This window comes from Macaca fascicularis, chromosome 12 (genome assembly GCF_037993035.2).
Source record: "Macaca fascicularis isolate 582-1 chromosome 12, T2T-MFA8v1.1".
NCBI lineage: Eukaryota > Metazoa > Chordata > Mammalia > Primates > Cercopithecidae > Macaca > Macaca fascicularis.
The window spans coordinates 48,018,938-48,033,301 of NC_088386.1; the positions used below are offsets into that span (position 1 = coordinate 48,018,938).

The window sequence follows — 14,364 nt, forward strand, 5'->3', positions numbered from 1 at the left end:
AGGAAGGAGAGCTTGTCCTTGACTGCTATAGCTGCACCCTTTTGTTCTGTGGACAAGATTGGCTCTCCCACCTAGCTTGGTCTCTACTGATGATAATCTGGCCTTGCAATTGAATAAATACTATAAACATAAATATGCACATAATGAACTTCCTTTTTAATGAACTCCTGTTTATTTCCATTTAAAAAGGATGGCAACAGTGTGACAACTTTAAAACAGTAGATAATTCACATGAGATTTGGGGAATTCATTTTTGTCTGTTAGGTTGTGTTTACTGGTTTAAAAAATGGATAATTTTCTAGAGGTTCATAAATTAACAAAATGGGTTGTTTTATGTGGATGGAGCCCAAAATCAAGGAGCAATGAAGACAGCGGAAGTGCTGGCACTTCTGGTATAAGAAAACTATAGTCAGGAAAAGATGGAGGTGCATTAAAGCAGCAAATTTCAAGTGTGCCAACTACTTTACATGCATTATCTGATTTATCTTCTCAAATGTATGTATGTATATTCACACACGTGCACAAACACCCCCCAACAGATGGACGTGATCCTTCTTTCATGATAAAAGAGAAGTAATAGCAGACATGTTGGTCCGAGTTCTGTTTAACAGCTTTATTGAGATATAATGGATACATAAAAATGGTATATATTAAACTGCATAACCTGATGTATTGATATGCAGTTTTGTGTTGCTTAACAATGGAGACAGGTTCTGAGAAATGCGTCATTAGGCAATTTCATCGTTGTGTGAACACCATAGAGAAATGATCACCACATAGAGACATGATCGTGATAATCGAGCTAATTAATATATCCATCATCTCTCAAGGTTTCCATTTCCTCCTTTTTTAGTGTGTGTGGTGAGGACTTAGGATTTACCCTCTTAGCAAATGTTAAGTATACAATACAGTGTTGTTAACTAGAGTCACCATGCTATACATTAGATCTTCAGAATTTATTCATCCTGCCTGACTGAAACTTGACCAGCATCTCTTCATGTCCCCCTGGGACTGAAGTCTTTGCTCTGCCATTGGTAATAAACAGTTCTATAAACTTGGACAAATGCTTTCACCTTTTTAGTCTGTTGGGTCACCTATGAAAGACAGAACAGAACGAATGTATCACAAGCTTCTCTTCTAGCTCTGTACTTTTTGATTATAAAAAGCTTATGGAGGGGTCATAAGAAAGCAAGCCTTCTAAGAAAATAGACTACCTAAGATTGTGATTGAGAGATTAGAGGTATGTCTCATTACCACAGGTTCTCCAGAAAGGACAGCTTTCTAGTCAGCTTTTATTTCCGAGATGTTACTAGATTAGGAAGAGCCTAATTTCTCCCTTTGTGAGCTTCACTGGCTACGGTGGTGATATTAATACCCTCAGTGATTCAATAAAAATAACAGTGACAATGAAAAATGACTGACTGGTGATTCACTTTGGGGAACTACTTGGCTGGCTGCCTGAGACCTGTGCCAGGAAAGAAGCTGAATAGATTTTAGCAGCATCCTCTAGGCTAGGAAGATAATAAAATTTAGGATGCCAGGTAGTTGTTTGGACCATGAATATAGGTCATGGAAGGAAATGGCTTTTAGGTGAGGGGAATGGATGGGCAGGTCATGTGCTGAATTTGCAGCAGGGTGGCTACCCTGCTGAGGCCCTCAGCTGCTGCAATTTTCAAGTGAGCTCAGGAGAATTGGTACATTACTTAGTTCCAAGTGACTTAACTTGATGTCCCAATAATGGTATAAGGAAAAATGTCAATGTAGGAAGAGTTAACAGAGCAGGAGGAATCATTTACCTCATTTGATTTAAGGACCCCTTAAAGACTTACTTTTCCTAGATATTTCTTTGGCCAATGACTTCTCACTGCCGTAGAGTAAGTTTGAAATTCTCTGGTTTGGTGTCCACACAAACTTGGTCTCACACTACCCACTCCTTACCTCCTGGTTTATTCTGTGTGACGCACAGCCCTTTGCCTTCTCTTGTGTTCATGCCTTTGTTCATATCTTTCCTTTTACCTAAAATAATGAGAATAATATGAATAATATCATTTAACATACTGAGTACTTTCCGTGTACTTACTTTTGTACTATTTTATAGTAATCCTCCCATATCTGTGGGGGATACTTGTCAAGACCCTCCGTGGATATTTGAAACCTTATATAGTACTGAACCTAATATATACTATTGTTTTTCCTATATATACATACCTATGATAAAGTTTAATTTATAAATTGGGCACATTGAGAAATTAGCAATAAGTAATCATAAAATAGGACTGTTATAACAATATACTATAATAAAAGTTTATGTGAATGTGTTCTCTCTCTCTCTCACAAAATATCTTACTGTTCTCCACTAACCTATTTTGGGACCATGGTTGAACTCAGGGGACTGAAATAGCGAAATAACAGAAGGCAAAATCATAGATGTGGGTGAGTCTACTGTATATGCATTATCAAATTTAATTTTGCCCAAACTCTATGATGCAGGTAGTAACATTACCACCATCCTCATCACCATCATGATGCTCATCACTACCATGGTGATCATTTCCATCTCACAAGTGAGGAAGCCGAGATTTAGTATAAATAACTTAACTGAGAGGACACTCTAAATGAGTGGTAGAGTCATGATTGCAGCCCAGGTGGCCCATCTCCAAGGCCCAAACATTAGAAACCATATTGTGCCATTTAATGCCATTCTTTACCATCCTCCCCACACATCCAGGCTCAATGCTTAGTATTTTCTACTTTCCATAACAAAAAGTAATGGCTCCTTCTCTGAGGTTCTGTCGTATTATTTGACATGCTCTGTTTTATATTTGTGTATTCATCTTCTTTCCTTCTGCTTCATTGATGCCTCATCAAAGCCTGAGTTTAACATGTATTTGTATTCTCACCTTGATTTGTTATTTGACAGTTTATTAAGTATATATTGATTTGACACCATACTTTGCTATCTATATTCAGCCCAGTCAGTTTTTTGGCTCTAGTTTATATTTTTCAACATCTTAGAATACTTCTATTAAAATGCCAGTATCTTATATGAAAATATTAATATCATGCATTTCCACCTTCACTTTTCATGCTAATGACTTTGTCTGGTTATTTAAGTGGAATTGTGGGATTGCTTAGTTCAGACAAGTCATATTTTAGAAACACTGTAGTTTAAATGTCATGGAAGGGGGATGATCATACAGACCTCTATTCTGAGTGCTGGCTTTGCCGCCTACCTCATGCGTGGAGGAATTACTTAACCTCCTTGTCCTCCGATTTCCTTCTCTGTTAAATGGAAAAGATAATACCTACTTGTCAGGATTATAAGACAGACTAAATTGGATAATGCATGCAAAGAGCCTAAGTGCCTGAGACATATGAGTCCATCAAATATGGTACATCTTGTTGTTTTTGACCCTTGATTTCAATTCTGATCTTCAGTTTTGAATTACATTTACTGGCTTCTTCAACTGTGGGGTGTTTAATAATTTGATTTGCTTTAGGATTCAAATAGTGTGGTTTAAGATCACCAGTAAATAGTAGAGTCAGGATTAGAATCTAGCTAGTCTAATTCCAGAGCCCGACTAGTAAAAACTAATAAATTAGTAAATCCTTGCTCGTACTGCCTTATTAGAATTCGTTGTGCTGCCCAACCATCCAGTTGCAATCCATCTCATTTCCTTTTTTGTAGCAACAAGTAATGGCTCTGGGGAAGGGGACATGGGGAGTTGTTGTTTGATGGGTACAAAGTTTGTTTTGCAAAATGGAAAAGTTCTAGAGATCTGTTGCACAACAATATTAATATAGTTATAAACACTAAAGTATAAACTTAAAAATGGTTATGAGGGTAAATTTTATATTACATGTTTTCTACAATAACTGAAAATTTCTTTTTTAAAGTAATGACTCCTTTTGAGTTCCTGTAAACTTTTGTATCTCTATTATTTAAGAGGTCTAAAAGATTGTCTAAGACATTTATTTTGTGACATGATTTTCTCTGCTTCCATAAGAAGCACTACTTGCAAAGTCCATGTTTTTTCTCTATAAGCAAGTGGTTATATAGAAGAGTTCCTGTTATAAAATCTGGTGACTGAGTGCTTGTGAGTTTTAATTTAGCGACTCTAAGGACAGAGATATATTACATAAGGCGTGTTTCATACTGTTCACTTTCCCTCCTGTGTGTCTCCATATCACTGTGGGTTTCTAAGTATGAGCCTTGAGGATATTTGGGTAAAAGAAGGATTTTACAAGTTTGCATTATTACCATGAAATCAGGTCAGGAGCTGATATCAGAAAATTCTGTATTGCTACCGCATAGATCTATTTGGTTGTGAATGATTTGGGCACCATCATTCTGTTCTGTGTTGCGTATGATAATCTGTGGGTGTAACTTGAGATGTATAGGCTACCATAGATTCTTCTTCACCATAATTGCTTTCTTTATAAGGTACTCAGGAATTTTGGCATATTCTATTTTTCTTTATTTTGTAGTTATAATTTCTATTTTCGAAAGGTTCCGAGGTGGAAAACACACTTAAAGACAAATTAAGATTGTACAGTTACAGATAAAACCAGAGTAGAGACCATACCTGTAACTACCACTTGGAATAGACACCAGTCTGAATCAACTGGCAACAAAACAAAGTTCAGATTCATGGTTTATTATATGTGGCAGAAGACGCTCATTTTTCTTTTCAGGAAAATGTTGCTAGAATTGAAGGGTTTTTTTCCCCCATGAATTTTTTTTGGAAAAGAATAAGCAACAGATATTATCATGGAATGATGTTTTACAAGAAACCGAAATGCTGTTCAGTGTGTAGACATTGTTAATAGCCAAAGTATAAATCCGAATTCATTAAGGATATTTGCAGGCTGGGCAGTATGGCTGAGTTTGTTTGCTCTTCAGTATTTAACAACACGTTTAATGCCTACTGTTTGCCGTACTGTGCCATACATTGGTGATTAAGAAGAACAACAAAAATGGTTCTTGAAGTACTCAGTCCAGTGGGAAATTTAGGTAAGCAAACAGATTGTTAGGGTGCAGTGTATTAGGTATTATATCAGAGACATGTAAACATGCTGTTAGAGCCCAATGAGAGGGTATGTCTTCCTGGAGTAGTTGGGGGAAGGTTCTAATGATAAATGACATTTGAATTGATTCTTAAAGTTTGCCAGATTGAGAGTGGAAAGAAAGGAACATTTTTTACAGAAATAATGCTCTTGGATGATCTAATTTATTTTAGCTAGGAACTTGTACAATCTAGAAAAATGATAATTAACATGCACTGAACTTTTCAATTCAAATATCATATGTCTTCCATCGACCTTTGGCAATACTTGCAGGCAGTTACTTCGTGATTAAATTGTCTCAGATGCCTACAGTGCGGATATTCTGATATACGGTCAAAGCCCAGGAAATATGTTGGATGGAACAATGGATGAAAGGAAGTAAAGGAGAGCCCTATGTCACAGATATCACTAAGTGTGGGTGAGGCAGAGTTGTCACCATTTTAGGAAAACTTGGAAATTGATATTTTCAGCCAAATAGATGAGCAGTCCATTTTTATAAAGGTAGCAAAGGGACCTGGAGATAGCGCCAATATTTTCCTCACAAAGTAACTTGGACTCATGAATTACTTGCTCAAACATTTAGTTTGGATTCCAGAGTCTTGCCCTGTACAGCACAAGAGGAATGAGCTCCCTTGAAAGAAGTTTCAAAGCAGTTATTACCAGCTAATCACAACATCCCTGAACTTTAACCAGACCTCTGTAGAGTGTCTGATTTTTAAATAGAACTGCTTCCTTGTGGTCCTTATGGAATTACTAAGCTGTACAATGTATGTCTGAGTAGCTTGGAGGCTTGACTCATGGAAGGGGTTATTTTAGATGCTTGGTGAATGATCACCCAGTGGAGTTTTAGTTTGGATGTATTGATATTGCACTGCTACTTCTGACAATAACTAATCATGCTCAAAAAGACTACTTAAGTCTCTTCTTGTTCAGAGATTCAGACCTTTGGTTTGACCTCCAGAATCATGTATCTACCTGCCCACTTGAGAGTTCTCTTGGTTATCTCATAGCTATGTCAGACCTAAAACAGTCAACATTTATAAATCTTATTCTTCACCAACTCCTCCAGATTTATTTTGCCTTTTGTTATGTGCTCCTCTTATTAACTGTACCCGCATTCACTTAGTGACCCAAGCTTAGAAACAAGGTACAAATCCTCCCCAGCCCTTAAGTCTAACCAATCAGTTTCATTTCATATTTCTGACATTTGTCCACCTTTCTTCATTCAAACGTGCCATCGACCCCATCTAAGCTGCCATCATTCTCTTGAACTGCTTAGTCCTGGCCTCGTACTGCCTCCCTGCTTTTGCTGTTTCTAATGCGTTCTCTGCATAGCACCTATTGTTATCTTTGAAAAACAACTTCATTATGTTATTTATCTGCTTGAAAGCCTTCCGTGGCTTCCCATGGCACTTTAGATACAATAAAATATATTGACCCTGGCCTGCATGTCTAGGCATGATATGACTTTGACTCACGTTTCCAACTTCATCTTTTTCTCATTCCTTCTCTTTTACTTTCTCTCTGGCTCTTCTGACTTTTTTCAGTTCCTTAAATGTGGAGAGCTAATTCCTGCCTTTGAGGCTTCCCTTGTTCACTGTGCCCAGTGTGCTTTCGTCCGCCTTCTGCCTGGCCAGTCCTTCTCATTTATTGGGACTCATTTGTTACTTTTTCCTGAGAGGTTTTTCCAGACTGTCTAATCTAAGACTACCCTCTGATAACCTTTCTCAAGCCTTACCAGAGTTTAAAAAGCTTTGTTTGTTTCATATGTGTCTCCCGACCATAACACAGTGCTCTCTGGGGACCGTGTCTGTTTGGATTCCCACCGTGCCACCCATCATGTTGCACAGGGCTTGTACAGGGGCAGTGCTCCATAAACATTTGTTGAACGAAATACTATTTAATCAAAATAAGAGTTATCTGGAAGGGGCATCTTGCCTTTCTGTTTGCAGAAAACGACAGAGCCTGCGTGTAATTCCTGTGGTGATGTTTGCCAAGTGCTTCCACAGGAATGTCCAGTAGAGTACTAATAGAAGGTCATAAGCTATTGCCATTTTGCTCTCCTGCAAAGAAAGCTTGGTGGCATCTTCAGAGTTTGTCCTTGGGAGCCTAACAGACTAGGTTTAGGTCCTGTCTTTGTTCCTGTAAAGCTGTGCAACCTTGAGCAAGTTAACCAAATTCTCCCAGGTCTATTTCCCTATATATTAAATGGAGAAGACTGTATCTATCCCACATGCTTATTATGAGTATTAACTGAGATTACATATGCAAAGTGCTGAATGTAGTGCTTGGCACCTTGTAGGAGTTCAGGCATTCTTTTTCTTATTCCCTTTATATCTCGAGATTAATGAGGACTCAAGAGGAAAAGAACTCATTTAACTTATAATCTTATTGTTCTTACTTAATGCATAATCACACTTGGGGCACTAACGTGAAGGTCAACACAAGTTTAAGAGGAAAACTTCCTCTCTGGAGTGCAAATAAGCAATAATGGACTGACCATTTACCAGTAAATAACATTAGACTTCCTCAGAAAGATACATGTGAAATTCGCCTTTGCCTTATCCCAGGAGTTATTTTTTAACATTGTCAAATTGTAATAACTAATAATTACAAATAGATTTTTCCATTGTAGTTCAAGTAGATATTCCATGAAGATAGGCCATATGAAAACATTTTCCCATATTAGATGTTTCTATAGCTAGGAAGCGTTGGCGGTACCATTGAAAACTCTTTATAAAGTCCAAAGCTCTTCAAAGTAATTGTCAACTTTGTGGGGGGGGGGTGATTAAAATATTAAATATTTTAGACTGGGCACAGTAGCTCCTGCCTGTAATCCCAGCACTTTGGGAGGCTGAGGCAGGCAGATCACCTGCAGTCTGGAGTTCAAGACCAGCTTGGCCAACATGGTGAAACCCCGTCTCTATTAAGAATACAAAAATTAGCCAGACATGGTGGTGAGCTCCTGTAATCCCAGCTACTTGGGAGACTGAGGCAGGAGAATCACTTGAACCCGGGAAGCAGGGTGAGCCGAGATCGTGCCATTGCACTCCAGCCTGGGCAACAGGAGCGAAACCCCATCTCAAAAATAAATAAATAAATAAATAAATAAATAAAATAAATATTTTAAAGACAGGTTATTGTAAAATCTGATGGATTAGACTCAAATAGGTGGCAGATATACTTAAGGCATACCAATCTAGATGTTAGATTGAGTTTAAGGGAAAATGCTTGGGTTAATTTATCATAATCAATGGTTGATTCTCTATCTTTAAGTCAGGACAGCACACTCACCTTTGCCTCAATTAAACTTGTTTCACCCTATAACATGAGACAATAGCCATAACCAGGGGAATTGTTTCTCCCTAAGCCAAGTCCTTCAGAGAGCTTGGAGCTTGAGCATTGAAAATTCAAGACCTTTGCATTTGTCTGCTTGAATATTGACCCAGATAAGGGACCACATTGTCTATTTAGGGATAGGTATGACAGTGTTGATGCCAGGGGATAGACAGGATGATAAATAGATGTAATACTTTAATCGACTACTTAGCTCAGTTGTTTAGCGCATGAGAACTTTGGGGAGGCCAAAAGATTAGATCTGAATTCTTTCTGAGGCTCTCTTACTCTGCCATGGTCTTTTGCCAAAGACCTTACCTTGCATCCAAACCTGGTATCTTAAAAATGTGTATGATTGGTCATTTGGGACATTAGATTCATGACATGTGAAAGTACCCGGAAAAAATCTGTGACCAGCACTACAGAAGGTGTGCTGTGTTAAGAAGGGGGTTTATATGAGTGCTGATGTCTGGACATCTCATTTGGCTCATGATTAATTTCCTACTGCAAACTTACCTTCATAAACCAATATAAGCTAAACTGAGAATTGTGGTTATTAATGTTGACATAAACGTTAACATATGTCCTCAAGAGTACTGTCATCTCACAGAAGGGACAAAGAATAGTTGCGTCATTGTCTTTTTTTGTTGTTCTTTTCCTTGTAGTTTTTTAATCAAAGTTGAGTATAGTTTGAATCTGTCAGTGGTTCTGGTCATTGAGTTCTCTTTTGGTGTTTTCTGTTTTGTGTCTGGTGGGGCTACAGTGCTTTACAAAGAAATTGGATACCTTCTGAACTTTTTGTTAAGTAGAAAGGGAGTCTGCCAAAGAGACATCACCTCTGCTAAAATGCAAGTCTGATTGTTTAAAGCAGATCATCTCACATGTCCCAACACAGAACTTCAGAGTTTCCCGTCTCTCATCCAACCAATTTGATGTTTAAGTGATTTCTGTGGGTGTTTTGTTTTAATCAGATACTAGGAATTGAGAGAAAGTAATGAAAAAACCATAGTGGTATTAATTGTTCTGCCCGCAAGTTACCAATTTGGAAACCTGCTATGGAATGTGACATCTTTTCTCCTCTCTTTTTTTTTTTAATAGAATGCTATGAACCTACCTCCTGACAAAGCCAGGTTACTGCGGCAGTATGACAATGAGAAAAAATGGGAACTGATTTGTGATCAGGTAAGAAACAGTGACACTTTCTTTTATGAAAAAAGTAATGAAAGAAGAGATCCAGTGTGAATTTTATGGTATGACAATTATATCATGATTGAAAAACAAGATATTTGCTTCTGCAACAGAGATAGGAAAAAAAGAGGAGAAGAGAACTTCAGAGAAATAATGATATGTTTGTGTGGATCTTCTTTGGATCCCAGTTTGAATAAGCTAATTATTAAAAAGACTTCTTGAGAAAATTGGGAATATTTGATTAGTGACTGAGATGATTCCAAGAAATTATTGTTGATTTTGTTTGATCGTAAAGTACATAGAATAATACTGGGCACATAGCAGGTGCCTCTAAACTTGTGTGGCTGCCTCTGTTGCTGCTTGAAGGGCCCAGATATTAAATATTGTGACCGTTGTTGTTTTTATTTTCAACTTGTGCTCAAAAGATTCAGGGAAAGTTATATCAAATTGATATGGTTTGGCTGTGTCCCCACCCAAATCTCATCTTGAATTCCCACATGTTATGAGAGGAACCCGGTAGGAGGTAATTGAATTATGGGGGCAATAATTGAATTACTTCCCATGCTGCTGTTCTCATGATAGTGAGTAAGTCTCATGAGATCTGATGGTTATTGTAAGGGGGAGTTTTCCTGCACGAGCTCTTTTCTCTTGTCTGCCTCCATGAGACATGCCTTTCACCTTCCGCCATAATTGTGAGGCTTCCCCAGCCACATGGAATTGTGAGTTCTCCATTAAATATCTTCCCTTTGTAAGTTGCCCAGTCTCAGGTATGTCTTTATCAGCAGTGCAAAAACAGATTAATACACAAATATATCATTATCTGTTATCCAAACATACTTTATGGTTTGAATAGCAGTTATATGATGCTGTCAGAAAAAGCTTCAGCTATACATTTCCAGTGTAAAAATATTAATGCACATCTTATTTGTGAAGGTTTAAAATGATGACTGTGGGGTGGTGTTGATATCTAACATACAGGAAACCCCTGGGCCCCAGTGCTGTGTGCACACAAATATTAATTTTACTTCTTGGATACAAATACTAATTTTACTGCTTCTTAAGCATGTAACATGGATATAGTATATGTTAGGATATATGTTACAGGAAAGGTACACAAAGTAATAGATAATGTTAAAGAAATTGATTTCCAAAAGAAACTATATGAATATGTGTGTGAGGACCTATGGATAAATTATTTCAGGTTTCAGTTCCATGAAAAATTACCATATGGACATGGTGAATCATGGAACTGGTCATTGTTTTCCTTGGTTGCTAAGATTCTCAGAGCCAGATTTGTGGCCTGAGCCACAAATTTGGTATAAATGGTTATGAGACCATTTATACCGACTACACAGTACTTCAATGACATGTGTTTTACCAACCTCATCCATGGCTTCATCTAAGTATTCCTGCCTGCGTTTTCCCTCCACACTGATTTCCTCACTGAAAAAAAAACTTATATGAAGTTGTAAACATTTATAAATTATCATTTTGAACAAGATAAATATAAATATATCAACATTACTGGTGAACAAAGATTATTCCTGCATTGATAACTAAACTGAAGTGTTCTCTATGCTATGGGCATTGTACAAATTGGTGCACTGAACCTTTTCTTCTTCTTTCTAAGGAAGCAAATATGGAGTGTCACAATAAATGCTTTCTCATGACCTGACTTTATCATGAAGTGGCAGTTCATTATTTAATTTGGGGCATCAGCTTTTTCATACTTCTATATGATTGCATTAGTCTATCACTTGGTTTTGTAAGTATTTAAGTGTATCTCCCTCAAGAGTAAGTTCCCTTAGGATATGGGCCTCCAACAACTTGCTTAGTGCTTGAAAACGTGCTTATTGAAAACATGTTGAATGAAGGAAATAATAGCTAATGTGGAAGACAGTGGAGAGGAAGCTTGCATTATTGGCAGAGAAGTCAGAAGGGAGAAAGCAGTTAAAAGAGGTGGCCTGGAAGACTAAGCAGAAGTTTACTGTTTCCATATCCTTCTCACCTTCCTCTACCTGTCAGTGTGGTTTGTTTTTGGTAAAGGAAAAGCAATTCACTGCTCATTTCTCGGAATTATTTTAAAGAGAGAAGGATGCCATTTTTAAATGTAATAATTCAGTGGTACTAAATACATTCACGTTGAAGATAAATATTTCTTAATATGACAGATGATGTTAGGAATAGAGAATAAATTCCAGAAATTCTGTCTCAAATTTAACCAAATTAAGATTAAATTGCAAAGAGCTTTCTATAGGAACAATATTGCAGAAATGCCTCTTCATCCTTTCCTGGCTCATTGTATAAATATAAAGATGACCTGAGCTTCTAGTGGGTCTCAAAGGTTAAGGTAAAATGGGAGACAAGTCTAACTAATTCTGGAGGGAGTGGAGCTACGGAAGCCACAGAAGAGACGTCTCTGCTGGATTTTGGGTGCAGTGAGGTGTATCCCAGCGTACCCATTTCTGTTTTACAGTAAGTGAACAGAGTTCCCATGAAGACACTATGAATTTAAGGACTCTGTGGGGACACAGAGGCAAATTTTGTAGTGTGAGTGTAGAAAACTGGAAATGTCAGGTTCCTTTGATAACTGCAAATAAAACCCTGAAGCTACTTAGCTGTAAGAGCTCTTTCAGTGGTATTTCCACTTATGGAAAGAGAGAAAGTCCCTTAATCTCACTTGCGCCTCAATTTTTGGTACAGACCTTGTGCTGCATATTTTGGTTTTGGAGCTTTCGCCATTTCCCGCAAGTTTAGAGCTCTTAGCACAGTGGGTACTATGGATAAATGCTGGTTTGGGGGTTTAGAGATCCTGGATGAGTTTAGACCTTTAGATCATTTATATCTGGAAGGGTCGTTAGAGACCATTTATCCCAAGCCACTCTGACTCGACTTTTTCTATTGAAAAAGTTCACACATGCTTGTCCAAGAAAGCATGTGGAGGAGCATGTGGAATGAAGTGCAAGTCCCTTCGCCTTTCCTATCTGTTCCCCAAGCCCCTTATTTTATAGATGATGAAACTGAGGTTCATAGAGCCTAAACGACTAGGCCAATGCTAGGTCACCCAGATAGTGAAACGAGAACATCTATTTCCAAACTCTACTCACAAGCTTTTTCAGTTGTTGCCTGTTATCCCAGAGATCTGGAAATAAGCCCTTGAAGCAAAAATTATAGTAGGTAAGGGTTTCTCACCAAAGTTTTGTGTGTGGCTGCTGAAGTGATTTAGGGAGTACCTATAGAGCTTACAGGTTGTGGGTTCATAACTGTGCCTCTGCTGGATGATCAAGTGGAAGTGGTTAGTCAAAGATTTCAGGACATTGGAGATGACTAATGCAGATGGGTGTAGATCCCACCAACATATAATCCAGTCTGGAAGCTGTTAGAGGTGACATCCCTAAGCTGGGTTTTAAAACCTTCCTTCGGTGTTTGCTGGTGCTGAGGGTGTGATTGGTTATTTTCTGTGGTTATTTGGCATGGGTGGACCTTGCCCCCTGATGGCTGGCTGTTGCTTGGCATAGTATCCTTGGGGAAGGGACCAAGGGAAGGGTGAGACATGGAAAATCTCCCCTTTCTTTACTTGTCTAAAGTGATGGGGAGAAGCAGATTAAAAAACAAAACAAAAGATGAGCGTGAAGAGGTAGTAGGAAATTGTAGCCACTTAGGCTCAGCTTCCTGTGATAAGCGTTTCAGGGAGGTCAGACTGCATCTCTCCAGGCTTGGCATGGGTCCTGATCTAGGGAAGGGGAAGCCAGAGCTGAATCAGGCCAGTGGCGCTAAGAAACCTCATTACTCCCATTGTGAGAGGTGATCTCTTGTCTTTTTCAACACAGCTGACCCATACCATATACATGTATTTAATCATTAAGAATATAATTATTTTTTAAACCCTTTACTTGTGGTGTAATACTATTTCTTTAAAAAAGAAAAGCAGGTTTCTTACTGGAGAACTTGCCTCAATATTTAAGCCAGTTTGCCATTGGAATTAAATTTCCTAAAAAATTAAAGAGCAAATATATCTCCATGGTTTTTAGTGTTGGTTATTATTATTATTATTTTTTAATGGTCATGTTTTTGTGAGCCAGTTAAAGCTCTTCCCTGCCTAGTAAGCAAATACTACAGAATCCTGATAAATTTATTTCCCGTGGGCCATTCCAGGTAAGGAGGGCTTGTCCTTGGAGCACCAGGGGTAATAAATGCCTAGTGACAGTGGTGGCATTTTTATAACCTACTTTGGTGTTGATGGCTGCTATGTAGAGTCATTTGAGCAAGCGTAGGAAGAGCAGAGACAGTGGTGAAGAAACTGAAGGAAAAGATGGTGATGCCAGCAATAACCTTTCCCTGCCCCTTTTCCTCCTTTTTGCTCCTAGACTTCAGACTTAGTCTGCCTTTTAGCTCCTATTTCCCAAGTTGCAGGCTTTGATTATACATTTAGGGAGTGCCTATAGAGCTTACAGGTTGTGGGTTCATAACTTTGCCTCTGCTGGATGATCAAGTAGAAGTGGTTAGTAAAAGATTTCAGGACATTGGAGATGACTAATGCGGATGGGTGTAGATCCCACCAACATATAATCCAGTCCGGAAGCTGTTAGAGGTGCCATCCCTAAGCTGGGTTATAAAACCTTCCTTCAGTGTTTGCTGGTGCTGAGGGTATGATTGGTTATTTTCTGTGGTCACTCCTACGCTCACTCCTTTCTGGCTTCTCACTTCCAGCTGTTGGGATAGCAGACAGCCACTTCTCCTTCTCCTTCTCCTCCCTTCCTTCTATCCTCTGGC

The 14,364-nt window shown here is 38.4% G+C and overlaps 1 protein-coding gene across 13 annotated transcripts in view; it reads left to right on the top strand.

Annotated features, from left to right (window-relative positions):
- FMNL2 (formin like 2) overlaps positions 1–14,364 on the top strand; it is a 315,840-nt gene that overhangs the window by 178,241 nt on the left and 123,235 nt on the right. For all 13 annotated transcript variants that reach the window (XR_010579869.2, XR_012421108.1, XM_065525488.2 and 10 more), the window contains exon 2: positions 9,502–9,585. Coding sequence is in view for 11 of the 13 variants with exons in the window: in XM_065525488.2 (XP_065381560.1) it covers positions 9,502–9,585 (84 nt within the window). In the remaining 2 variants the exon portion in view is untranslated. The remainder of the gene's footprint in view (positions 1–9,501; positions 9,586–14,364) is intronic.